The following is a 25667-nucleotide window of genomic DNA, read 5'->3' on the forward strand; positions in this document are numbered from 1 at the left end:
TGGTATAGTAACCTGTTATGTTGATCAACCAACTGTACGTTGTGTCCTAAGTGGGGCTGATGAGTTAGATTTGGTGAGAATTAGGAGGGTTGGCGGGGGTGAGGCGGGGGTCAGGAGGAGAGGAGTACTAATCTTCTAGGCAGAGGAAACCAATTCCAAGTGTGAAAGCCCAGAAACGAGAAATAGCATAGCACTTTCCCAGCAGGTTTCCCTGCTCCACCTTTAGCTCCTTGCGGTCCATTCTCCCATAGCAGATTGATCTTTTAAAAACCTGAATTGAAATCATGTCAGTCTTCCACCCAGAATCCTCCAGTGGCTTCCTGTCTCTGTCAGAATGAAATGCGAAGTTCTTGCCATGGCCCAATGGCCCTGTTTAACCTCTTCCTACAACATTTCTGATCTCAGCTCACTCTTGGCCTGGCTTACTTCATTTCAGATACCCTGGCCTTTGCTATTCCTCTGACATTCCAGACATGGTTCCATATCACAGCCTCTATACAGACTGTTCTTTCGGAAACGTTCTCCCATGTATCTGCTTAGTTGGTGACCCTCACCTTATTCAGGGCCCTGTTCAAATCAAAGAATCCTGCACTGATTACACTGTATAAAACAGCAGCATTCTCAGCCCCACCCTCATTACTCTATCAGCTTACTCTGTTATTTTCCAGGGTGGCACTATCATCATTGCTGGTGGTAGTGGTGCTGATTGTGGTGGTGTATGAATTATCTCATTAGATCCTCAGCACTATGACAATGACTATGACAATAGGTAGTTTGTGTGACTTTTTTCTTTTTTTTGATGCTCTTCTAGTGCCTAAAATAGTGCTTTGCACATAGTGAGCACTCAATAAATTATTGTCAAAGTCTGTATAGGAGGCTATAGATAGGATGTTTTGTTTTATTTTTCATCTTTGTATCTGCCCAGGAGCATACATATTTCATGGATTGATTATGGTTACAGTAAAACCCAGTGGAATTTTTTAAGCCCAGTTGAATTAGTATATTTTTAAACATGTATTTTTTAATAATAATTTTTCTTGCAGCTAAAACTTGCAGTTTTTTAGCTAACAGTAAAAACATTCACAGAATTCTTTGCTGGGTTTTAAATTCATGGTTTATTTTTATCCTTTTTGATCCTGAAGCATGCCAAATTAACAATAAGTCTGAATCATTGAGTTTTTATTTATGTAAATGTCATATAATAATTACATTTTAATAACATGCATAGACATTTTATAACATTATTTTTCTAAAGTTGCATTATCGTAAGTTATGTCTTTAGTCGTAGATATAAGCACAATATATTATGTAGGCAATGATTTAACTATTGTATAGTTCAATAATTTAAGAGTAAAATTTTACACTATGAGTTCTAGAAAATACATGTTTATACATACAGCCACAGTTTGCCTTTTGCTAGCCCTAGTAAATGCTAATTATTCAATTCTGTTACTCATCATCACATTTTCTATTCTCTCCGTTTTGTACAATTTACATCACTCCCACCTTCCCAAAGCATTATCTAGGCAGCTTTGAATGGAAAACAGTCGTGAATGAGCAATCAATGACTGTTCACTACAAAATGGTGCAGAGGTGACTAAAAGTTTATCTTAGACAAATTTTATATCATATATTTAGTTAGTTTCTTCCTGTCACCTGGCAATGCCAGCTCCTTCTCTGTTCTTTTTTTCCTATATAGTGCCTTCCCAGTCATATCCTGTTCCTAAACCCGTTTAAGATGAGTAGGTAATGGGCCACATATCAAATACTAGTGTTATGAATTAGTAGATCAACAAAATATGAAATATTAAAATGTAAGGATTGCCTATCTGTTGCAAATATAAAGTTTTTTCTCTTGCAAAAATTATAGGGGATGGAGTGTTAGATCTCTCTACAAAGAAAACCAGCATAAAATCTGAAGAGTCATCCATATGTGATCCTTCTTCTGAAAATTCAGTGGCTGGGTAAGCAATATCTAGGAAATATAATTTAGTATTAATATAAAATTATCTCTGCAGAGAACTCTTAATACTATTCTGAGTAGTATTGACGTATATAGTTTTCCTCCAGAATTTTTGTCACTCGTGTCTCTCTCTCATACCTTTCATTTGTCCTTTCTCTTTCTTTTTTATTCTTTCTGTTAAAGAAAAGTTATCAGAACAATCACCAAACTTTAGTTCATGTTACTAAAATGAACTACCAACTTAATCATAGAATACAAACTAAGAAGCAGGACGAGTAAGAGAATATTAAATACTCAGGAGGCAATTTTAAGGGAAATATGTAATTTATTAATTTTTTAAAACAATGAACAAATTCTAAAAGCACTGTACTTACTAATTATTAACGCTAGTTTATAGTGTTTAGATTTTTTTATTGCACTTTAGATGTGGTGGCAAACTACTTAAATGTATCTAGTAATCACCACAAAAAGTCCTTTCATGTTTTGAAAAGTGTCATTAATCATTAAATAAATAATTAGTAGTGAAATGCTGTTCTGTTGGATTTTTTGATTTTTTTTTTACAACTTTTTTGCATCTTCCCATTAACTGCACAGGAAGCTTTTTTGTCACATTTAAATCTTAGAGGTAGACTGTAATTTGTTCCAACTATGGCTGTAGTAGTATTTGAGTCGCAAGGTATAATAAGCTTTCTGTTTGAGAAACTTTGAAAATTACAATGATACATTTGAAATAGAAGTGACATTTATAATATCTAAATTATTCAAATATAACTTATCTACTTGTTTCAAGTTTTAAGCTCTTGTCTAGAGAAAAATTAGTCTTGTGGAAATATGGGATGTTTGTGTTTGGAAATATTCCTGCTGCTACAAATTTCCTTTAAAGGGGTTGACTCTTTTATTACTTGTTTAGCGGTAACGTCACGTTTGTACTAACAAAAACTCCTTTAGGATTGGGGTACTTTTTATAATGGAGCTCTAATTGTACAAATAAAATTTATAAGTGTTGCTCTGCAAGCATCTGTCAGAGGAATAGCAACATCATGAGAATATTTTTACAAATACTGAGTTAGGATTTTATGTTCTTGGAAGGTCTGCCCGTTGAGGCCACCGTATCATTGACACATTGTCCTACCAGGACTGTAGCGTTTGCTTTGATAAGGAGTAACTACTACATCTCACAGACTTAAAAGTGTCATAAGCAGTGATGTTACCTAAGCAAGGAGTATAATAAAGGAGTGGACCCTCCCCTTCCATAGCTGTGTGAGAGTCTCTCATGCATCAGTTTACCATCGTTTCATTCCATCCATCCAGGAGACTACACAGAAACAGAGAGGACTATGTGGAAAGAAGTGCTGAGTTTGCAGATGGTTTGCTCTCAAAAGCTTTGAAAGACATTCAGTCTGGAGCACTGGACGTAAATAAAGCAGGCATACTTTATGGCATACCTCAAAAAACTTTACTTCTTCACTTAGAAGCCTTACCAGCAGGGAAGCCTGCATCTTTTAAAAACAAAACTCGAGATTTCCATGATAGTTATTCATATAAGGACAGTAAAGAAACTTGTGCAGTGCTGCAAAAAGTAGCCTTGTGGGCAAGAGCTCAAGCAGAGCGCACAGAAAAAAGTAAACTCAATCTACTTGAAACCTCAGAATTAAAATTCCCAACAGCTTCCACTTACCTCCATCAGATAACTCTACAGAAAATGGTCACTCAGTTTAAAGAAAAAAATGAAAGCCTCCAATATGAAACTTCAAATCCTACTGTACAGTTAAAAATTCCTCAGCTACGAGTAAGTTCTGTCTCAAAATCACAACCTGATGGTTCTGGTCTGCTGGATGTTATGTATCAAGTTTCCAAAACCTCTTCAGTCTTAGAAGGATCAGCTCTCCAAAAACTGAAAAATATACTCCCTAAACAGAACAAAATAGAATGTTCTGGGCCTGTAACTCACTCAAGTGTTGACTCTTACTTTCTACATGGGGACCTCTCTCCTTTGTGTCTTAATTCTAAAAATGGAACAGTTGATGGAACCTCTGAAAATACTGAAGATGGATTAGATCGAAAAGACAGTAAGCAGCCCAGGAAAAAACGTGGCCGCTATCGGCAATATGATCATGAAATAATGGAAGAAGCTATTGCAATGGTAATGAGCGGAAAAATGAGTGTTTCCAAAGCACAAGGAATTTATGGGGTACCTCACAGCACTTTAGAATACAAGGTAAAAGAAAGATCTGGAACACTGAAGACTCCTCCGAAGAAGAAACTACGATTACCAGACACTGGGTTATATAATATGACAGATTCAGGGACTGGCAGCTGCAAAAACAGCAGCAAGCCTGTGTAGATTACTTGTTAGGAAAATGTTTATGTGAGTGTGTGCGTGTGTGTGTGTTTGCGTGTGTGTGTATGTGCACAGGTGTGTATTTGTGTGTCTATATACACACATGTGGGAATTACAGATGCTCACTCTGACAGGAGACATGAAATTTTACAGTTCAAAAACCACTTACATGCCTTTTGAAAAAAAGTTTTATTCAGGGTTTTCACTGTGGACAGAATTATATAGTTGCTTACTTAATTCTGATAGTTTGTATTTAATCCTTGTATAAATAGGTGAAAAAGATTCAGGTTTTCTTTAGTAGTCAATAGCATAAAGCGTTGTGGGAAAACGAGTAATTGTCAAGTGAAACATTTTTATTGGTGAAAGACCATTCCAGCCATTCAGTTGAACCATCTTATAATGGAAATATGATATTCATATTTATAAACATTCTATACAACATACTTAACAGTTGTTGTATGTATGTCAAACAACCAATCAAAGTTTAAATAGACAGCTATCTCCATACTAAGAAAAATTAATATATACAGTATTAGTACACTACAGTGCATTCTATGAAATACAAAATGCACTCAAGTGCATCCACCAGGAATAGAAAAGAAAACCTTAAAGGATATGTATAATGAAATTTAATATTTATCATTTAATAGTTGATTTAGCAAGAAGTTGGGGTTTATAAGGTATACTTAAAAAAAACTGACACATAGTTAACCCCAGCAGCTATAGAACCCTTTAATATAAGATGGAGTACTAAGAACAAAAAATAATTTAAATTTAATTATTAAAATAATTTAGTTTTGTTTTTCATTTGAAAAATAAGCTAATGTGTAAGGTTAGAAAAGAAAGTTGGAATGCAACTTAGAGCATGTTTATAATGTGCACAGAAAAAGCTTGAGAATGATAATTTTGGTTTAAATGTGCTGGTTAGTTGATGTTATGACTACTTTAAATTTTAAGGATTGTGACACACTCCTACTATTGAAAAACCTCAGTGTAACTTTAATATATTTGCTGCTGTGACATTTCAAAACATTTTCAGTTTATCAAAATGAATTGCAGATTTCATTTTGGTGGGCGATACATTATCATTTTGCTAATAACCAAATTTGCAGTTTGTTCAGGGTCTTGAATAGATTTACAAATATTTAACACTGAAGCTGTTTTGAACTTTCAGTAATGTAAACTCTCTACTAATTGGGTAGTTAGAAGCTGGGCAGTGCATTTTAACTTTTACTAGACTCATAAGAGAGACTGGTCATTTTTACATAGCAGTTTTAAAATATGGGTCAAAGTATCCTTGTTGGATTTATGGAGTATGCAACTGTAGTGGCAAAATGTTATAAAGCATATGCCTTCATATAAAGAATAGGGATTTGCTTTATGTATTCAAAATTCTCTGAGTGCCCCCTTTCTCTGTTAAAATTCAGGTTCTGATCATTTTTCTAAGCCAGTTTTCCTAAGTCCAAAAGGAATACTTTTAGCTGAATTTAAAAAATAAGTGCACCTTGTCAAATACTTGTGTTTTTACACTTGTGTTTGTGTGTATTTAATAATCATATATATGTGTAATACTAAAGAGATTTTCAGCTATTAAATTTTAAAACTGCTTACATGTTTAAAGAAACTGAAGAGTGAGAAACTACACAACCAAACAGTTATTTGGTCTCTGAGATCTATACTTAACCCTCTTCAGCTATTAATGTTACCTGCACACTAGGGTATGAATCCTCTTTTTTTTTTTTCACCCCAAGAAAATATACATAATAGATTACAGAACAGCAGATGTCAGGGTCATCTTTCTTTTTAAAGAATTAAGCCATATTTTGTGAGGGCCAGAACTTGGATTATTTAGTATATTTCCCCCTTCCCCCAATGAAAAGCAAAGTTAAAGGTAAAGTACATATTTCAAAACAATTTTATTGACCTCTTTATACAGAATTTTACTTGGAAAACTTTGGGGGCTTTGAATGCATTACATAATATTTATATTGTATTGAGCTTTTTTATTCCTCACACTATATTTACATTAATAAATTGATTGAGAAGTTTATAGTAAAGGGAAACTTACAGAAAACTTTTGTATCATTTAAAAGATGACCTGACCAAAAACTTTACAGGATTCATAAATCAGGGATCATTTTGCTATTGACTTCACAGTAATCAGTAGTTTTATAGGTAATATTATAGTTAATTTGCAGCATTTTAGTACTTGTATTATTTATTTTTGGTCAGAAATAGTAAATTAAAATATTTTTTGATAGTTTATAGGTAATAATCAACCCATAACTTTTAAAAGAAACAAAACATTTCTATTATTGAGTTAACATTTGATTATACAAACTAGGAAAGGCAGGGAAATTCCCCTTCTCCCCAGTGATTCTATTAAGATGACCTTTATGTTAAACTTTCAAAGTACTTTATAAATTTAGTTACCAGTTACTATTTATTAATTGACAATTTTCTGAAAAATCCCATTTCAGCAGACTTAATGAAGGTGAAAGCAACCCTTATGTGCTTTCTACTTATTTGAATGTTCCTCAAGTATTTTATATTAAAAAAAAAAGAAGGAAAAGAAAAAACAGTGCCTCTGTTTTTAGAAAACTACTGCTCAGTAAAGTTGTTTAAACCATTTCTGGTAGCTAATGACAATTTTATATTAAATTGTATACTAACTTTAGTGAGACTGATTTTTTTAGTTGTTTACAGTACAAATACTTGTATTTGTTTTTTAATTGCAGTATTTCCATTGTTGCAGTAATTTAGTAAAACTCTGTGGCTGCCTTGATTTTGACAGATTTTGTTAATATAAACTGATTGTTAGGCAATTAGTTATATTTATGCATAAATCAATTGCACTATAATTCATGAATTATTTATTACAATATTTTCTAATGAATTCATGTATCTGTCTCGTGTTGTAAATGTACTGTAATTCTGTTCCTACTTTGTGTTGTTATATATCTAAATCTGATTGTATGAATTTTAATTGTTCAGTTAACGTGTTTCTAGGTTGTAATTTGTAGTAAAGCACTTCAATGCTTTTGCACTTAAATTTACAACACTGTTGGTGTGTGATTGATTTACTCATTCAGTAAAAGAAAAAAAGAAAAGAAAAGAAAAAAACTGACTACACTGACTTCTTTGATTTACTTTAGGAAGCAGTTTTATTAAATATAGTATTCTAATTTACTTTTTCTGAAGAAATATTCCAACAAGTTTCTAATGGGCAAAATGGATAGTAACATACTAAAAATAGGCAGGATATTTGGTTTATAAATCAAACAGGAAAAGGTTAGAAAACTTTAAAAGCAAAGGATCTACAAAAAAAATACAATTTTAGAACCTTATATAATCACCTGAGAATAAATTCTAGACTGGATACTTATATGTGTGTTCAACTATTATTTACTCGTTACTAGGTTTTTCTTCAAGATCCTAACATGCAAGAAATATGGGGGAGAATGTTTGAAGCCAAATAAGCATATTGTGAAGTTCTGTAATTTGAGATCTTAGTTTTCTGATATCTGATACATAAGATAGAATCTAATATCTGAATATCTAATTTATACCTTTATTAAGCTGTTCTTATAGCATTAGATGGGAATTACTGGCTACCATAGTATTTTTGAAATTCCATTATTAATAAGCTGAATAAGAAAACTCTAAAAGCTTTGCTTAGAATGTCAGAAAAGGGATATAAAAAGCAGTGTTTTTTGTAATTTTGTGAGCGTAATCAAGTTGATATTATAACGTTGTTTCAGAATACTTAACACTAGTCATTAGTTTTGATTATTTATGCCACATACCTGGCTTTATTAACAGAAAAAAGCCTTTGAGCATTTCAGGAAGAGTTATGAACAGTTATTAATCTTTAAAATACAACATTTTTCCAAGAAACATGTAAATTCTCTCTTTATTATGCCATAACATCACTTTAGAAACTACTGAAGTGCATCATCTCTCACAACATTCTGGGTTTTCTTTTGCTTGTGTGAAAATTAGTCATTTTTAATTTGCTGGAAAAAAAATATTGTAATCTTTGATGGTTACCATTTCTTCCTGCCCTTGCTCTCTACATATATTTTTTAAAACTATGTAATTGAATCCTGGGAGTCAATTGCATCATTTTACACTCCCAACCATGACAAAATTTATAAAAAATTATTTTCAAAAAGGAAAGGATACTGGGGTCATGTCCTATCTTCATCTGTCTAGAGGCGGCAGTGGACTTTAAAAGTTTTATTGTAATTTCACATCTCTTCTCACTTTGATAGCTTCTTTATGTCAGATCACTAGTTTTAGTGAAACATTGGATGAATCTAGCAAAGTTATCCTTTTTCCAGAAAAGTTTTGATCACATGTTTAAAATTTGCTTCCTTATTTTTGCTACTCAAATAACAATTTTTATAAAATATAAGTGAAATATTACTTACCTCTGAAACAGGCTATATCAGTTTTAGGCAGCAAAATAAAAATATTCCACTTCCTGTTTTAAAGTAAAAATCTTATAATTTTTAATATAGATGAGCATAATAATTCTATATTTAAACAAAAATACATTCTTCAATAGTAGTTCATAATCCGCATTATTCGAACCTTAAAATTTCTAGAAATCAGGAACTATTAAAAACAACAAATGTAATAAACTGTAAGTGAAAGGCAATTTTCATGTACAGAGTTTGGTGATATGTTTAATTAAAATAGATACTTTTCTGAAACAGAACTCTTTAAATATATTTTATTCTTCCTGCTGCTGGTATTGGATTAAAAAAAAAATTTGTAGACTTCTATATTGGTTGATAAGCAAGCCCGGTTCTTAGTTAAAGTTAGATGTATATTAGTTTCTGTAGTGGGCCATTTTCCAGCATTTGAAACTTAATAATTAGGTAAGTAATGCCTTTAGCTTTTATGAAATTACTTTAGTATTTAACATCAATTAAAAATAGATTTTATTTTTAAATAGCTAACACCTGCACCTTAATCTTAGGAAAGACATTCTCTTATTTACATAAAATCTAAATCCCTTAATTTTCCTTGTGATTATGGAAAGCTTTTATTATTTTCACTGCCTTGGAAAAAATACCTATTTTAAATAAAGATTGTACTCCTACATTTTATTTTCCTTATTTGCACTAATGTAGACTGATATATGAATCAGAATAATTTATAAAATGGCTACTTTATAAAAATTTAACTCCTTCTGAAGCACTTTCCATTAAATATTCTTAATACATTAAAAACGAACATTAATATATAAATGTAATCAAATGTATAATCAGCTTTTATATTGCAAAAATAGGGCTTTGCTTTGACTTATACTTTGTCATAGGAAATTAATTATCAGTGCTTCATTATATTTTTGCTAAACAATAATCACAATGCCATTATTGCAGCTCTCTAGGAGTCAGGAGTCCAGCAATACCAAAATATCTTTTTTCAAACACTGTTAAAATTATAACTCCTTATAGTGGTATTTTTGCTGCAATTCATTTTTTGTTTGATTTTTATTTTTAGTTCAACTGTTGATGCAAAATCAGAGGAAGCTACTAAAATGGAAAAAAGAAAATCAGCATTAAACAAAGTTTTGGAATCTTTGTGCATACATCACCAGCAACAAGTTTTGGCTATGTTGAAATTTCTAGTCCAAGAGCAGAATGCTGCTTCTCTTTGCTGTTGTAATACATCATGTGTTGTGTCTTCAGAATCTCAAAAGCCCTTAATCGAAGATGATTTATATGGTCTGTTCTGTAGTTGTGAATATAGGCTGGCAGAAAGAGGTTGTTTACAAAACGAAAAACAAAGCCCTGGTTTAGAACCTCTGCCAGTCTGTATTAAAGATTTACATTGTTTATCTTGCCAAACTGTAACTGTTGAACACGTTAAGCCAGTAGTGAATAGAGGAATTGCAGACAGTTATAATTCTCACAGGTGCTGTTCTGGACTGTTACCAAACGTTCACTCTACAAAATCAGCCTTTCGTAGTCCTCTTTTGTCAAAGGAAGTATGTGATCTTTCAGTCACTCTTAAAGATGCCTGTAGATCTCGAAGTCCCTCACCCCCACCATTATCACCTGTAGAAACTGAAGGATTTGAAAAATTGAAAGACGTCATCTCAGAGATTTCAGCCTTAGAAAATAACAAACTTGAAGCAAACATCAACCAGCCTCCATCTCTCACACCAGCAGAAATAAGCAGCAATAAGAGTGATCATGAAGATAAAATACTTAAAACTAAAAAATCCAGTAACTCTTATTCTTTACTCTCAAGTGACAGCAATAATTCTACTACAAATCATGAAAAAGGTGAAACTGCTGTAATTTTTCAAGATTTAATGGATCGCATTAATGAAAAACTAAAATCAATAGAAACCACGGATATGACAAGCCTTGTAAAATTATCTAGCAGTGATTATAATACATATAATGATTTAAAATTGGGAGATTTCATAACATCTCTCTTGCATAATGCAAAAGCCAGTGATTATAGTTTTATGGAATTATTGAGTCAACATGATAAAAAGGTAGAAAATAAAATTATTCAGACAAGATTTCGAAAGCGTCAAGAAACTTTATTTGCAATGCGCAACTCCTCTGATTCACCCATGTTTAGAAGGCAGTCTTTACAGATAAAAAGAGAACTTGCTAGTCTTGATGAAAATTTTACAAGAAAAAAGAACACCGAAAAAAGTTCAAGGAAATTGACACAGAACAATGAGATATCTTCATCAGACAAAGGAGAATTCTATCATGACCAAGGGCCTTCTTTACAAAATTCTAAAAGACTTCAAGATAAAAATCATGCTGAAACATCATTTTCACCAAATTATGCATTACAGTCACTGCAACTACCTCTTCATAGTTTGGAAACTAACTTGTCTTTTAATGCATTTTCAGAAAGCTTTAAAACAAATTCCCCTGAGAAAATGGGCATAAGAAAGCCACAGGAGAAATCTGCAGATGGAAAACAATTTTTGCAAAATCATAGGAAAAATCCAAAGTTAGGTAATACTCAAACTCTTTTGAGAAATGATGCTTCTGGACTTTTGAGCAGAACTAAACGAAATATTGTGCCTCCAGGGTGGTATTCTATATATGTAACAAATAATTATGTTTTTAAAAAATCCCCTAAAGCCAAAAAAGTATCTGAATCCACAACAAAAAACAATCCGGTGAAAAATATTCACATTGAAAGCTCACACAATATAGACCTAAACAAAATTGCAATGAATTCTAATTTACAAGTTGTCGTGAAGCGTTTGGAAGATACAATAAATATAGCCAAAAAATCCTGGAATAATCAGCCATTATCAGAAGGATATAAAGCATCCAAGAAATTGATAGAAATTGATGGTAAAGACCAACATGCTGACAGAAATATGACTCTTACTCTAAATAGAATGACATGCAAAGAACAGAGCTTATCAAAATCTGTGGTAGCATCCGGCAATATTATCAAAAGTCATTGCATGCCTACAGTGGATTTGAATAACAAAAGACTTGAAAATCTGAAAAAGTCATCTATTTTAGATATGGGTCGCTTGATTTCCAGTGTTGAAAATGTACCAGCAAAATATGAAGGTATTGAAAGTTCATCTGTTTCCAACTATTCTAGTCCTATCAAACTCATGTTTTTATCTGAGGTTAAAAGTAGTGAAGGAGTCAAATATACCTTAACTTCAGTTGGCACTTCCCATTCAAATGTCATTCTCCCTTCTGAAAAACCTACAACCCATCATGTAACTGAAGAAAAAACAGAAACAAATGAGGATATCTCAAATGTGAACTCTGAAAATTATCACTCCAATCATTATGATACTGATACTTTTCAAAGAGAACTAAACAAATTCAATCATGCAAAAGAAACTGCAGGATCCTCTACAATGTTTATAGGTGATATAAATAGTGATAAGCCACAAGAAGAACCTAAGGACAATTCAAGCAGTGCTACTGATCCATCTTTTAAAAGAAAACCAGGTAGACCAAAAAAAATAGGTCCCCAAGTTGTGAAACAGATTAAGCGACCAATTGGAAGACCACCAAAGCCTAAAATTGATCAAACAAACATCACTGTTTGCCAGAATGAGCCCTTTAGTGCTGGAAGGAAAAGCCCAGAATCTCTCATATCAGAAGTAAAAGAAGGTATTTATAAAAAGAGTATTACAGTAACTGTTATTTACGGAAGGTCAAGAAGAACTAAAAGGCATGTTTCTGAAGGAAGGGTAAACATAAGCAACCTTATGTCTTTAAACAATAATACTGGTGATTTTCCAACCGAATATAATAGTCCCAGAAATAGTGAACACAAAATTGACTTGGATGAAAGAATAAGTGCTGTAGCCAGCTTGACTACTGAAAGTGAGATCTTGGGGTCTGGCTTTGAATATGTGAGACCCATCAAGAACAAATCTGTGATACCTCAGCCTTCCAAGAACATTATTCGACCAAATCAGAAGCCTTTGGCAATAAGTAGGAAACCTGGTAGACCGGCAAAAGTGAAAATCTCTGGCATATCTGTGACTATTAATAGAACTTCACCTCAGGAAAGAGAAGTAAGTATTAGCAGCTGCTTGCCTCCTTTAGAACAGGATAATACGTCAGGAAAAAAACTGCCTGAAGAAAAGTATGACCAACAGTGCACTAAAATGGATAAAATAAGGCATACTGAAGCTGATATATTTAAAAATGGATCAAAACGTATGATTGCTACTGTACCTTTGAGACATTCTATTAGGGATAGAAAACCATCTCTGCATTTCTTACATTCATTAGCATCTTCTAGCTCACTTTTTTATAGAAATGCTCTGCTCCATAAATCATATAAACTGCATTTGCAGAAAAATAAAAGTCAGAAGGAAAAACATAGGCACTCAAAGATGAAAATAGCTTACAAAGATACCCCAAGAAACAGACTTTCACGGAATGCAAAAAAGTGTTTGGAAGATAATAAATTAGTACCTATTTCTGAAGTATCCTTGGATCCTATAATTTCATCAAACCCTTTGCTCAGGTGGTGGGCTACTTCTGCTTCAAATGATTCCTTATTAGAGGAATTAAACAATAGATTTGAGCAAATAACAAATGCTTGGGTGCAAGTAAGTGGAGATGAAGCTGAAAATTGTATTCATAAAAAAAGAGAACACATTGAAAATGATCATTTCAAAGTAGCAAGCCCTTTGGAAACTTGTCTTTTAAAACTTGAAGTTTCACCTGTAAAAATGCTTTTTCAGAAAAAGTATGATTTGAATGAACTCTGTACTTGGTTTATGCAAACAACAGAAACACAGTCTCTTTCACTAGTTAGAAAAGCAAATGCCCGAAACCCTTTGGAAGTAATAAATACCAGGGGAATCAAATTAGGGACCAAATATTCTGACTTTAATGCCAGCCCCTTCAGAAAGCACTTTAAAAAATTTGCACTCTCTTCTCCTTCAAAATCAGCAGAGAAATTGCATATACTGCATAAAGTGGCTAACTCTCCACTCTTAAATGTGAAAAGTAATTTAGCAATAGCTAGATTAAAAAGGACTGAGTTTAAAAGGTTGCATCATGAAAGGTGGAAAAGAGAGGGAAAGCTGCACAACCATGGAACAGTTGACTGGAACTCTAAAAGGAGAAACTTAAGATTTTTCTGCCAGAACCAATTTTTAAATAAGACTGAGGGAGAAACAAATGCTGACATCCCACTCCAAGGAAAAAGCATAGTAGATAATCAGTGTGTTTTGCCACCTGAGATCAGGGGTGACTTGCAGCAGAGGGTAGTAATGCCTGACTTCAAAATACATGCTAGTTTCGAGAATAAATTTCAGTCAGAAGCAAAAGAGAATGGAACAAATTGCAGCCAAAAAGACTTTCAAAAGGGACCAAGACTAGAAAATGTGTGTCCTAATAGTTGGAGGTCAAAAACCTTAAAAGACTGTAGAATATTTTTGAGGAAGCTCAACTGTCTTGAACACAGAAATACTTTTAAGCTAAATACAATCATTTACTCTCCTGAATCTACTGACAGTGGAAATACTCATCAGACTCATGTGGAAGAATCAAAGCGCTTTACTTTAAGATCTCATTCTGCTAGGCAAAATTCTTTTAAAAAGCCGTCTAAAGAAACAGAAAATGCTAAAGCAAATAATCCTTCAGCTGATGAATTTGCTGACCATCTTGGCTATAGTAAATTAAGCAAATGTGTTAACTTTGACAAGAATCCTGATAGTTTTGAAGTTCTTAGCAATTTGAACAAAAGAAAAAGACCACCATGGAAGACCACAGAAATGTCAACAAAAAGACATAAACGACAGTCTTGCAACAGTGGACAAATGGCAAACTATTTTTCCAAATCCCTAGGTAAGTTCTTCTCTACTTAATTTTAAAGTTTCATTGTAGGTGCCTTGAGTAAAATATAACAGGTAGAAAAGGAACAGCAGATTCAGTTTTAATTAGCTTCCAAAATATTTGGACAACCTAATTTCTTGGCACCTAGTATGAAACTCATGAAATTAGGTGCTGCTAAATGTACCAGTGCGCTTCTCCACCTCTTAATATGTCCAGGATTTCACACAAATAAAAATATATATAGTAGAGACATAGAAATCATCTTTAAAATATATAATTTTAATAATGTAGATGTTATCTCCTTTTGCATTTGGTAGATCTAATAAAATCAGTAAGCAGTTTGACAGATAAATATAACCAAGTAACTAAAAATTAAGTACCACATTATAAACTAGTAAATATTTACTCAATTGAGAAATCAACCACAACTATGAGACCATGTTTTAAAAAAAGTAAAGACTATCTGTTAAATTGATAGATTGTAACATATCCTAGGATAATCCTAATCTCACATCACCCACCAAGTTGTTATGTCATTTGGAGCTCACTTTAAGACTGATGATTTGAAGAGTGGTAGAGCAACAATAGTTTTTTAAATAAATCAGCAAACTTGTTGAGTAGTTTTTTGATATCAGACATTGAGCTCATTTCCACAGATACAAAGATGAGCATTCTTTTTCACAGGTAATCCATAACCTAGCAAAAGAGAAAGAATCACATACAAGTTATTGTTAAGGTAATGCCAAATTCAAAATGCAAATCAGAATTACCTTAGCAAACAATTACATCCTTTACTCAGTTATACTGACCGGATGTTGCTGCCTCAGGGAGACTCAGGGACCCTACAAGCTTGTCCAACCCACGGCCCGTGGGCCACATGCAGCCCAGGACTGCTTTGAGTGTGACCCAACACAAATTTGTAAACTTTCTTAAAATGCTATGAGATTTGTTTGTGTGTTTTTGTTGTTGTTTTTGTTTTTGTCTCTGTAGCTCACCAGCTATTGTTAGTGTTAGTGTATTTTATGTGTGGCCCAAGACAGTTCTTCCAGTGTGGCCGAGAGAAGCCAAAATATTGGACACCCCTGCTAAAACCTAGTAAAAAATAATATAGGAACACTATAGTTGCCAGTGTAGCCATTTCCAGCTCTTCTTATTGATAAGTACTGGACAACGAGGGATGTTGAGGAGTATGGAAGTACTTACTGATTACTTGCTTAACATGAAAGAAATTTTACATTTGGAAATTTAAAGATATAGTTGCATCATTATATATTTTTAGGGGTGTTTTTGGGGGGGGTTGGGGAAGTATTGGCTTTATTTTTATTACTCTTTTTAAAACTTGTTTAAAAGCTAAAATGGATAGTATCAGGTCTTATATTAAAATAGTAAAAGCAGTAAATTCTTGATTTTTAATAAGTTAATGACTTTATGGCCCCCAAGATTCAGTTATTCAACTATATAACTTTAAAACCTATTTCAGAAAGTAATGATTAAAATTTCAAATATCTAACATGCAATGATGAAAATTTTAAAGGTTGGCCAAAGTAGATTCTCCATTATAAACCATGAATCAAAACTTTAAAAAGTGACCTCTGTTTCTTGTTCTTGGGATAACTAAAAATATCAAATGCCATGTCAGGAAAAAGAGAGGCAAAAAAACCTGATAGTGTTTTTTTTTTTATTATAATTCATCTGAAAATATACACATATAATTCTTAAAGACTGTCATGAATGGAGAATAAAATGTAAAGCTTCATTTTAATTCTTTATATCATCCTCATATCATGCTGTTACAGTTAACCAGAAGTAAATGCATTAATTCATTTTACAACAGAACCGTATTTTGTCCTTTTAGCTTCTTAATCATTGTATCTTCCTAAGAAATAAATAATCAAGCTTAAAATAAGTGTGATTATTTACCCCCACTAAATATGAAATCATCCTAGAAAAATTAAGATGGAAGATGCCTAATGACTACTTTTTCAAATTAATTTCAAAATCCTTTTGGGCAGTTTTAAAATTTTTAGTATCATTTGAAGAGCTGTTTTTGATCTTTCTCATTTTTAAAATTACTAGTACTATTTCCTGTTCTGCTTAAAGTTTTATCTATCTTTCACTGATAACTTTCCTTCTTTATTTTTTAACATTCTTTTTTTTAGTCAATCAACAAGGACATTATTTTTATAAAGTTGTATTTATAGAAATATTTGTTAACATTTATCTGATTTTTAAAGTATTATTTTTTCTCATTATTCTTGGTATCTCATACTTCTTTTTGCCTTTTTGGAAATGATGCTAAAACTCATTATTAGTTTTATATGTGTTTTTCTTCTTCGTAGAATAAATTACTGGCTGGAGACTTAAGAAACTTAATAACCAGACTTTTCTAGAAAAATTTCTAAGGCAGTGTATATGAGATTTTGAAATATTTCTATTGATGAAAAGTTTTGCTTCTATCACAAATATCTTGTTTTGTACATTTTGAGATGAACTGTCCAGATATAATTTATGAGTTTTTAAATTTATACTTCACCACATTTGTACTGCTGTATATATCAACTGTGCACATGGAAAGGAGGCAGAAAAATGCATTCCCATTCTAGTCTTATTTCAACAAGTATTTAATGAATGCCTACAATATGCTGTCAGGCACTGTGGAAGGTTCAAATAGTTCCTTTCCATCTAAGGGAGAAAACAAGACCTACATCATTTATTCAGTAAATAGAATGTATTTCATTTTTTAAGTGGGATATTATATGCCTTAAGGGGATAGAATGGTTAAAGTCATGGTTGTTGCTCTTATGGTTGTTCCTCTTATATGTTCCTCCATGTCATGAAGGATAGAAAAATGGATAGGCAATTCCAGTGGAAGGATGATGACTGCTGTGATCAGAGAGAGAGCGATGGATTGTAAGAGCACATTAAAGAGAAATTGAACTCAGATTTAGGGAATTAGGCAAGGTTTCCTACATTGTTGCATCTAAGCTGAGGCTTGAAGGAGGCCGATGTAGTAGAAGTTGGAAGAGGAGTGTTTCAGGCAGTTGCAAACGATATGGAAAATTTGGATGACAAAAGAGAGCAAGCAGCCTGGGCAACATAGCGGGACCCCATCTCTGCAAAACAAACAAACAAAATTAGCCAAGTGTGATAGCCCACACCTTGCTTGAACCTGGGAGGTCGAGGCTTCAGTGAGCCATGATTGTGCCACTGCGCTCCAACCTAGGTGTCTCAAAAAATTTTTTTAAAAAAGAGCAAGCATATGTGGAATATTGAGTAATTTATCAGAACTGAGGCATAAAATAGGAATCATGGATCAGGAGGGAGTGGGAAAACGGTAAAACAATGAAGCTACTAAGGGAAGCATAGCCCATATTGTGAGGTCAGCATCAAATAATGAAACAAAAAATGTTTTAAGCCCTAATAGTAGCAGTAAATGAAAAGAATAGATTTGAGATCTATAAAGTAAAATCAATGTCTTAAAGATTAGAAGAAAAAAGGGAGAACATCCAGGTTTTTGCTTTGAACATCTGGGTAGAGGATAGTAAGATGTACTGAGATAGAATGCTCTTTAGACGTGAGAAATTTGAGGTGTTTAGTGGGATATCCAAGAAAGGATGTTAGGAAGCAGTTATGGATATGCTTCCTAAACATACAGATCTGTTTCCCAAGAAAAAGGCCTGAGCTGAGATAAGGATTTGTGAATCAACAAATAAGTGAAACCATGAGAGTGGAAGAGATTACAATGAGATTACTCCTTGTAAGACTGAAAGAGCCTAGGGAGTCAGAGCCCCAAAGATTTAGGAAAAAGGAAAGATGTATACAAAAGGAGACAGATGAGAGTAGTTGAGAGGTAAGAGGAAAGCCTGGAGAATGTGGTGAACGGAAATGTAAGAAGGGAGAAGGCAATGTAAACTGTTGATAAGAAGTCAACTAAGATGAGCCCTGAAACGGTTCCATTGAATATAGCAACAAGAGTTTGTCTTAGTTGTTGGGAAAGAGTAGCTTTGGTGGACTAACAGAGCCACAAGTCATATTCAAGGCCAGATGAGTTAAATGAAGGAAGAGAAAGAAAATTAGCACAGAAAACTATAGTTGACCATGAATGGAGAGAATATACAAAGGTTAGCTAGATTAAGCTAGGGTTGAAGACAGGTTTAAAAGATATATATTTACATGCTAATGGAAAAAAGCCAATAGGGAATAAACGAAGATACAGAAATGAGATGGCAACCAATGGAAATGGAGTGAAGCCCCTGTGTAGATTACTGGGTATAGGATCTAGGACATGGTTAGAGAGATTGGTCTTAGCCAAAAGGGTCACTTTTCTCTAAAAAAAAAAAAACAAAAGAGTAGTGGGAACGATATGTGGGAAGGCAAATCGGTAATTTGTGGGCAGAATCCTGAGATATTAGAGTCCATTTTCTATAAATCAAGAGGTAATCAAGAGTAGTATGTGGGATTGGGTAATTGGGGAATATGGACAAGGTTTGAAATAGCTGTCTCAAGAAATATAGGGTAGAACAACTGGTTTTATCTCAGCTGCCAGAATGTAAGCCTGGAGAAAGGTGGGCCCTTAGATTTAATAATAGTCAAGTTCACCACATGGGGATGACAGGACAAAGAGATCCAGCCAAGAGTATATCTGTTCTATGAATAGTGACAAGCTATATGATCAAAGAGTTCTAGAGAATCTTTTCTAATAGTAGCACAAATACAGATCCAGGGGGTGGAGGATGGGAAATGTGATGTGCGAAAGGTCACTTGCAGGAGATGATTTTTGAGATGATAATGGCCTAAAAATTGAGTGTGACTGTTGGAAATAATATAGACCTTTTTAATATCAGTATCTTTTGAGTTCCCAAAGCAAGTGTATATCTTTTACTAATTGATAAACATCTCGATATAAATAAGCTGACTCTGGACACCTCTGAGTAAACTTTTAAGAATCAAATAACCTAGTGTGGTCTTGAAGCTCCTGTAATAATAGTAGTCATCCTGAAACATTAAATTTTCCCATAAGAATTTTGAATTCAGTTGACACTTTGAATCGAATTCTGAAATTCGATTTCAGACTGAAAAAAAAAAAGTTTATCAGCTTCTTCTATTTTGCCATCTGTCATCAAAAATAACTGAATTTACATTTTTCCCATTCAGAATTCTGGTTTTCACACAGATTTATAACTGATGGCTGATTTTTAACTAAGTAATATACTCCTTCAACTACCAGGAACCAAGACTAACCGTACATACTCCTCTGATCTTGCTTATGAGCATTTTAACACATATTTTGAACACTGAACACAAGATAAAAGTAAATGATTACTTTAAGTAAAACTATTAAGATTTGATTCTGTTAAAGTATTCTAATGAAATTAGGAATTTTTTTACACCCAACCCCCCTGAGGAATTTTTAATAAAGATACATTCTGTTTATATTTGAGTTTTTCCCCTGTAATTTTCCTAGGAATTGAGTAAGAGAAGAGTTTAGGTTTTAAAGAGTCTCTAACTTTTGCCATAATATTTTGTGAAAATGTAAAACAGCTAAACAATCTTTGTCTTGATGTTTTTTCTTAGAATTTTTCTTGAATATTTTATATTCCATTGCTTTCTCAACTATTACTGAGTTTTCAGGATATTCTGTTTTACTAATTGCCCCATATCTTTCTCAGAAAATCATTCAGTTTATTTAACAAACATTGGATACTTTTTCTTTTGATGTATCAGGCGTTGTGTTAGATGTTCAAGTCACAAAGGAACTCAAGGAATTTATCTAGAAGATATTTCAAGTTTTTACTTTGGCAACATAATTAGTAAAAGAAACATAATTTGGCTGATTCCACATACTGGTGGTTGTAGAGAACAGAATTATTTTCAGACATAGATTTAATTCTCTAAATTGGGAAGTCTGGCCCATGGCCTATTTTGTAAATAAACTTTTATTGGAACACTGCCATGTTCATTCACTCCTATATTGTCCCTATTCGGCCATCTTCTAGAGTCATGGCCTTATCCAACTCCTATATTGTCTATTGCTATTTTTCTGCTGCAGAAGCTGAATAGTTGCAACAGACACCATAAAGCCTACAGAGTCTAAAGTATTTACTACCTGGCCCTTTGCAGAAAAAGTTTGCCGACTCTGTTGATATCACTACAATTTTGATATGGTGTGGCTTGAAAAAAATAAAAAATAAGTTGTTGGCTTTTAAAAAATATATTAAGGTCATCCTATCTTGTTCGTCCCCAACACCCCATCCACTTCTTCCTCAACACTCCCTCCCTCAACACAATACAATGTATTTGACATGTTAGCTGTTTTGTTTTGTGTGATCTTTACGGGTCAATATCTGTCTTTATCCAGCAGAGTGGTGCTGGGGGAGCCATGAGCACCAGTTGTATTCTGTTTTGTAAATCTTTATTCTCTCCCTGCAGCCTCCCGATCTGCTTTCTCTATCTGAGGTAAGTTCAAGGGTCACCCTTTTCTTCTTTAACCAGCTGCTACCACCTGCTAGAAGGAGATTGGTTTCAATGCTTCACACCATGATAAATTCCTGCCTCAAGGTCTAAATGTTCTCTTTCTCCTTTTTTCTTCCTTCTCTATTTCTTAAGAATTCAAAATTCTTAGTTCAGCTCTCCTAACTACCATTTTTTCTTCTCATTTTTCCTGGGCAGTAACAGTTTTCTTGTCATGGAGCTGAGCATTCTGTGATTATCATAACGTTAAGCCTAGTGAATTCACCTATAGTTTAATTACAAACAAAAAAGTCAAGGGTAGGTGTCTGAATGATTTCATCTTGCCACTTTTTTTTTTCTTGTTTGTGTTTGTTTTATTTAAACCGGACCTTGGCTTCTTTTTCCTTCTCCCAGTTCCAGGCAACCTGGAAAATGCATTTATTTGCTACTTTTTTTCTGTGTTATGCAAACATAGAAAGCTAGATTTTAAAAGCCTGTACCTATACACTCTTTTTGTTTATTCAAAAGTGTTTGTCTTCTGCATGCTAGGCAGTAAGACACAAGCGAAATAGTGGGGGCAAAACCAGATATGGTTCCTACCCTCACCGTTCAAGTTTATTTGGAGAGGCAGACATTGAGTAAATACACAAATCTGCTACATTCTCAGTATGTGGTGCTATGGGAATTTAATTTTGGGAGGTTTTACCAAGTGAAGGAAGAGTTCCCTGAGCAAATGGCCATTAAGCTAAGCTGTGAAGGGTGAGGAGGAATTAACTAGGCCAAGTAGTAGAGAACCAGTAGGGTAGGAAGAAGGATTTGGTTGTGGAAAAAATGCTGAGGTGTGAGATTCTTGGCAGGTTAGAGGTGTAAGTCATGGCCGGTGTGTCTAGTCAAGAAAGAAGGAGATGATGTCAGATGCAGGGAGGATTGAGAAGGAAGCAAAGGAACAGACTATACAGGTTCTTATGAGCCATGCCAAGAAGTTTGTCTACTTTCAGTGGCTCCCCATTGCACTCAGAGCAGAGATTTAAATTGGAAGTGGATGGGGAAGATATGACATAATCAGATATTGCTTTCTAGAAGATCTCCCTGGTTGCATTGTGAAGAAGAAGGGTGTAGGGCAAGACAGCTAACCACACTTAGACCACTGTGATTCACAAACTTTAGTGTGCATCAGAATCACCAGCAAGTCGTGTTAAAATGTTTGTTCAGATCCACCCACAGAGTTTGATTGAGTATGGGGTGGGGCCCAAGTGATACTTATGCTTGTGCTTCTGGACCAGGAAGTACACTTTGAGAACCATTGGTAATAGAGTGTAAGTGTTATAGTGGTAGAAGGAAGATTATTTACTAATATGAAGATAATGTTTCAAGTTTCCCTTTAAACACTTCTTCAGCTATATCACAAATTTTGCTCTGCTGTGTTTTCATTGTAATTAAATTCAAAATATTTTCTAATTTCTCTTGTGATTTTTTCTTTAGCCCATGGATTGTTTAGAGACATGTTGGCTGGGCGCAGTACTCACGCCTGTAATTCCAACACTTTGGGAGGCTGAGGCGGGAGGATTACTTGAGCCCAGGAATTCAAGACCAGCCTGGGCAACATGGCAAGACCCTGCCTAGAGATGTGTTGTTTAGTTTCCAGATATTTAGGGATTTTTCAGATATATTTCTGGTACTGATTTCTAATTTAATTCTAATATACTGTTTGTGATTTCAATCTTTTTGAATTTTTTGTGATGTATTATATGGCCGAGAATCTATGCAAATCTAAGTAAATGTTCTGTGTGTTCTTGAAAATAATGTATATTCTACTGCTTTTGAGTGAAATGTTCTATAAATGTCTGTTAAGCAAGATGGTTGCTAGTGCTGTTCAAGATTTTTCCATCTTGGTGAATTTCAGTCTACTTGTTCTATCTATTTTTGAGAGGGGGATATCAAAATCCGTGACTATGTGGATTTTCCTTTTTATCCTTTCAGATCTGTTAGGTTTTGCTTCGTGTATTTTGAAGCTCTGTAAATAGTTGCATATGCATTTAGAATTGTTAGGTACTTTTTATTAATTGGCTTTTTTATCATTATGAAATTAACCTCCTCGTTAATCCTGAAAATGTTCCTTACTCTGAAATCTAATTTATCTGATAACTACTAGAGTTGTTCCAGCTTGCTTTTCACTGCTGTTATCATAGTGTATCTTTTCACAATACTTCTATTTTTAACCTATTTGTGTCTTTATGTTTAAAGATGATCTCTTTTATTAAACAACATAGAATTGAGGCTTGCCTTTGTACCCAATGTGACAATCTCTGCCTTTTCAGTAGACCACTTACATTTAATGTCACCATTAATATGGTTGGGTTTAAATCAGCCATCTTCCTATTTTCTGTTTGTCCCACCTACTATTTGTTCCACCCTTTTTTCTCTTTTCCAGCCTTCTTTTGGATCAATACAATGTGTTTCACTATTTTTTTAATCTCCTGATTTGCTTTTTAAAAAGTGGTTGCTGGCCAGGTGAGGTGGCTCATGCCTGTAATCCCACCACTGTGGAAGGTCACTTGAGCCCTGGAGTTCAAGACCAGCCTGGGCAACATGGTGAAACTCTGTCTCTACAAAAATCAGCCAGGTGTAGTGGCACGTGCCTGTGGCCCCAGCTACTGGGGAGGCTGGGGCAGGAGGATCACTTGAGTCTGGAAGGTAGAGGTTGCAGTGAGCCAAGATCCTTCCATGGTACCCCAGGCTGGGCAACAGAATAAGACACTGTTTAAAAAAAAAAAAAAAAGTGGTTTCTCTAGGGTTTAGAGTATACATCATTAACTTACCAGAGTTCTACCTTCAAATAATAATATAGTACTTCATGGGTAGCCAAGAATTTTTTTTTATCTTTATTTTCGGTTCAGGGGTACATATGCAGTTTGTTACATAGGTAAATTGCATGGCACGGGGATTTGTTATATAGATTATTTCATCACCCAGGTAATAAGCATACTACCCAATAGGTAGTTTTTCAATCCTCTCTCTCCTCCCACCCTCTGCCCCCAAGCAGGCCCGGCTTTCTGTTGTTCTCTTCTTTGGTCGATGTGTACTCAGTATTTAACTTCCACTTACAAGTGAGAATGCTTATAAATGTTTTGTTTTCCATTCCTGCATTAGTTTGCTTAGGATTATGGGCTTCAGCTCCATCCATGTTGCTGCAAAGGACATGATCGCATTGCTTTTTATGGCTGCATAGTATTCCGTTGTCTATATGTACCACATTTTCTTTATCTATTCTACCATTGATGGGATTTAGGTTGATTCCATGTCTTTGCTATTATGAATAATGCTGTGATAAATGTACATGTGCATGTGTCTTTTGTGATAGAATGATTTATATTTCTTTGAGTATATACTCAGTAATGGGTCAAATGGTAGTTCTATTTTTAGCTCTGAGAAATCACCACATTGGTTTCCAAAATGGCTGAACTAATTTACATTCCCACCAGCAGTGTATAAGCATTTCCTTTTCTCCACAACCTTGCCAGCATCTGTTATTTTTTTGACTTTTTAATAATAGCCATTCTGACTGATAAGAAATGGTATCTCATTGTGGTTTTGATTTGCATTTCTCTAATGATTAGTGATATTGAGCATTTTTTCATATGCTGCGTGAATGTCTTCTTTTGAAAAGTGTCTGTTCATGTCCTTTGCTCACATTTTTTTTTTTTTTGAGACAGAGTCTCACTCTGTTGCCCAGGCTGGAGTGCAGTGGCACGATCTCAGCTCACTGCAGCCTCCATCTCCCATGTTCAAGTGATCCTCCTGCCTCAGTCTCCCAAGTAGCTGGGATTACAGGCACCCACAACCACGCTCGGCTAATTATTGTATCTTTAGTAGAGATGGGTTTTCGCCATGTTGACCATGCTGGTCTCGAACTCCTGACCTCAGGTGATCCACCCACCTCAGCCTCCCAAAGTGCTGGGATTACAGGTGTGAGCCACCATGCCTGGCCCCTTTGCCCACTTTTTAATGGGGTTGGTTTTTGCTTGTTAATTGTTATAAGTTCATCTTATAAACTCTGGATATTAGACCTTTGCCAGATGCATGGTTGACAAATATTCTCCCATTCTGTCAGTTGTCTGTTTACTCTATTGATAATTTATTTTAATTAGGTCCTATGTGTCAATTTTTGGTTTTGTTGCAATTGCTTTTGGCATCCTCATCATGACATCTTTGCCAGGGCCTGTGTCCAGAATGGTATTTCGTTGGTTATACTCCAGGGTTTTTATAGTTTGAGGTTTTACATTGAAGTCTTTAATCCATCTTGAGTTGATTTTTGTATATGGTGTAAGGAAGGGGTGCAGTTTCAATCTTCTGTATATGGCTAGCCAGTTATCCCAGCACCATATACTGAATAGGGAGTTCTTTTTCCATTGCTTGTTTTTGTCAGCTTTCTCAAGGATCAGATGGTTGTAGATGTGCAGCTTTATTTCTCAGCCTTCTTTTCTGTTCCATTGGCCTATGTGTCTGCTTTTGTGCCAGTACCATGCTATTTTGGTTACTGTAGCTGACATGGTTTGGCTTTGTCCCCACTCAAATTTCATCTTGAATT

General features: G+C 34.2%; 1 protein-coding gene across 6 annotated transcripts in view; it reads left to right on the plus strand.

The window, feature by feature from the left end:
* LCORL (ligand dependent nuclear receptor corepressor like) overlaps positions 1–25667 on the plus strand; it is a 185847-nt gene that overhangs the window by 140870 nt on the left and 19310 nt on the right. For 2 of the 6 annotated variants that reach the window (XM_030801148.1, XM_030801149.1), the window contains exons 6-7: positions 1871–1964; positions 3275–7431. The exons of 2 other annotated variants lie outside the window; for them this stretch is intronic. In XM_030801148.1, coding sequence (XP_030657008.1) covers positions 1871–1964; positions 3275–4307 — 1127 coding nt within the window. In that variant the 3' untranslated portion in view covers positions 4308–7431. Of the gene's footprint in view, positions 1–1870; positions 1965–3274; positions 7432–25667 lie in introns of those variants that run through there. 2 more of the 6 variants (XM_030801150.1, XM_030801154.1) reach the window with 2 other exon arrangements.

The sequence above is a fragment of the Nomascus leucogenys genome, chromosome 20 (genome assembly GCF_006542625.1).
Source record: "Nomascus leucogenys isolate Asia chromosome 20, Asia_NLE_v1, whole genome shotgun sequence".
Taxonomy (NCBI): Eukaryota; Metazoa; Chordata; class Mammalia; order Primates; family Hylobatidae; genus Nomascus; species Nomascus leucogenys.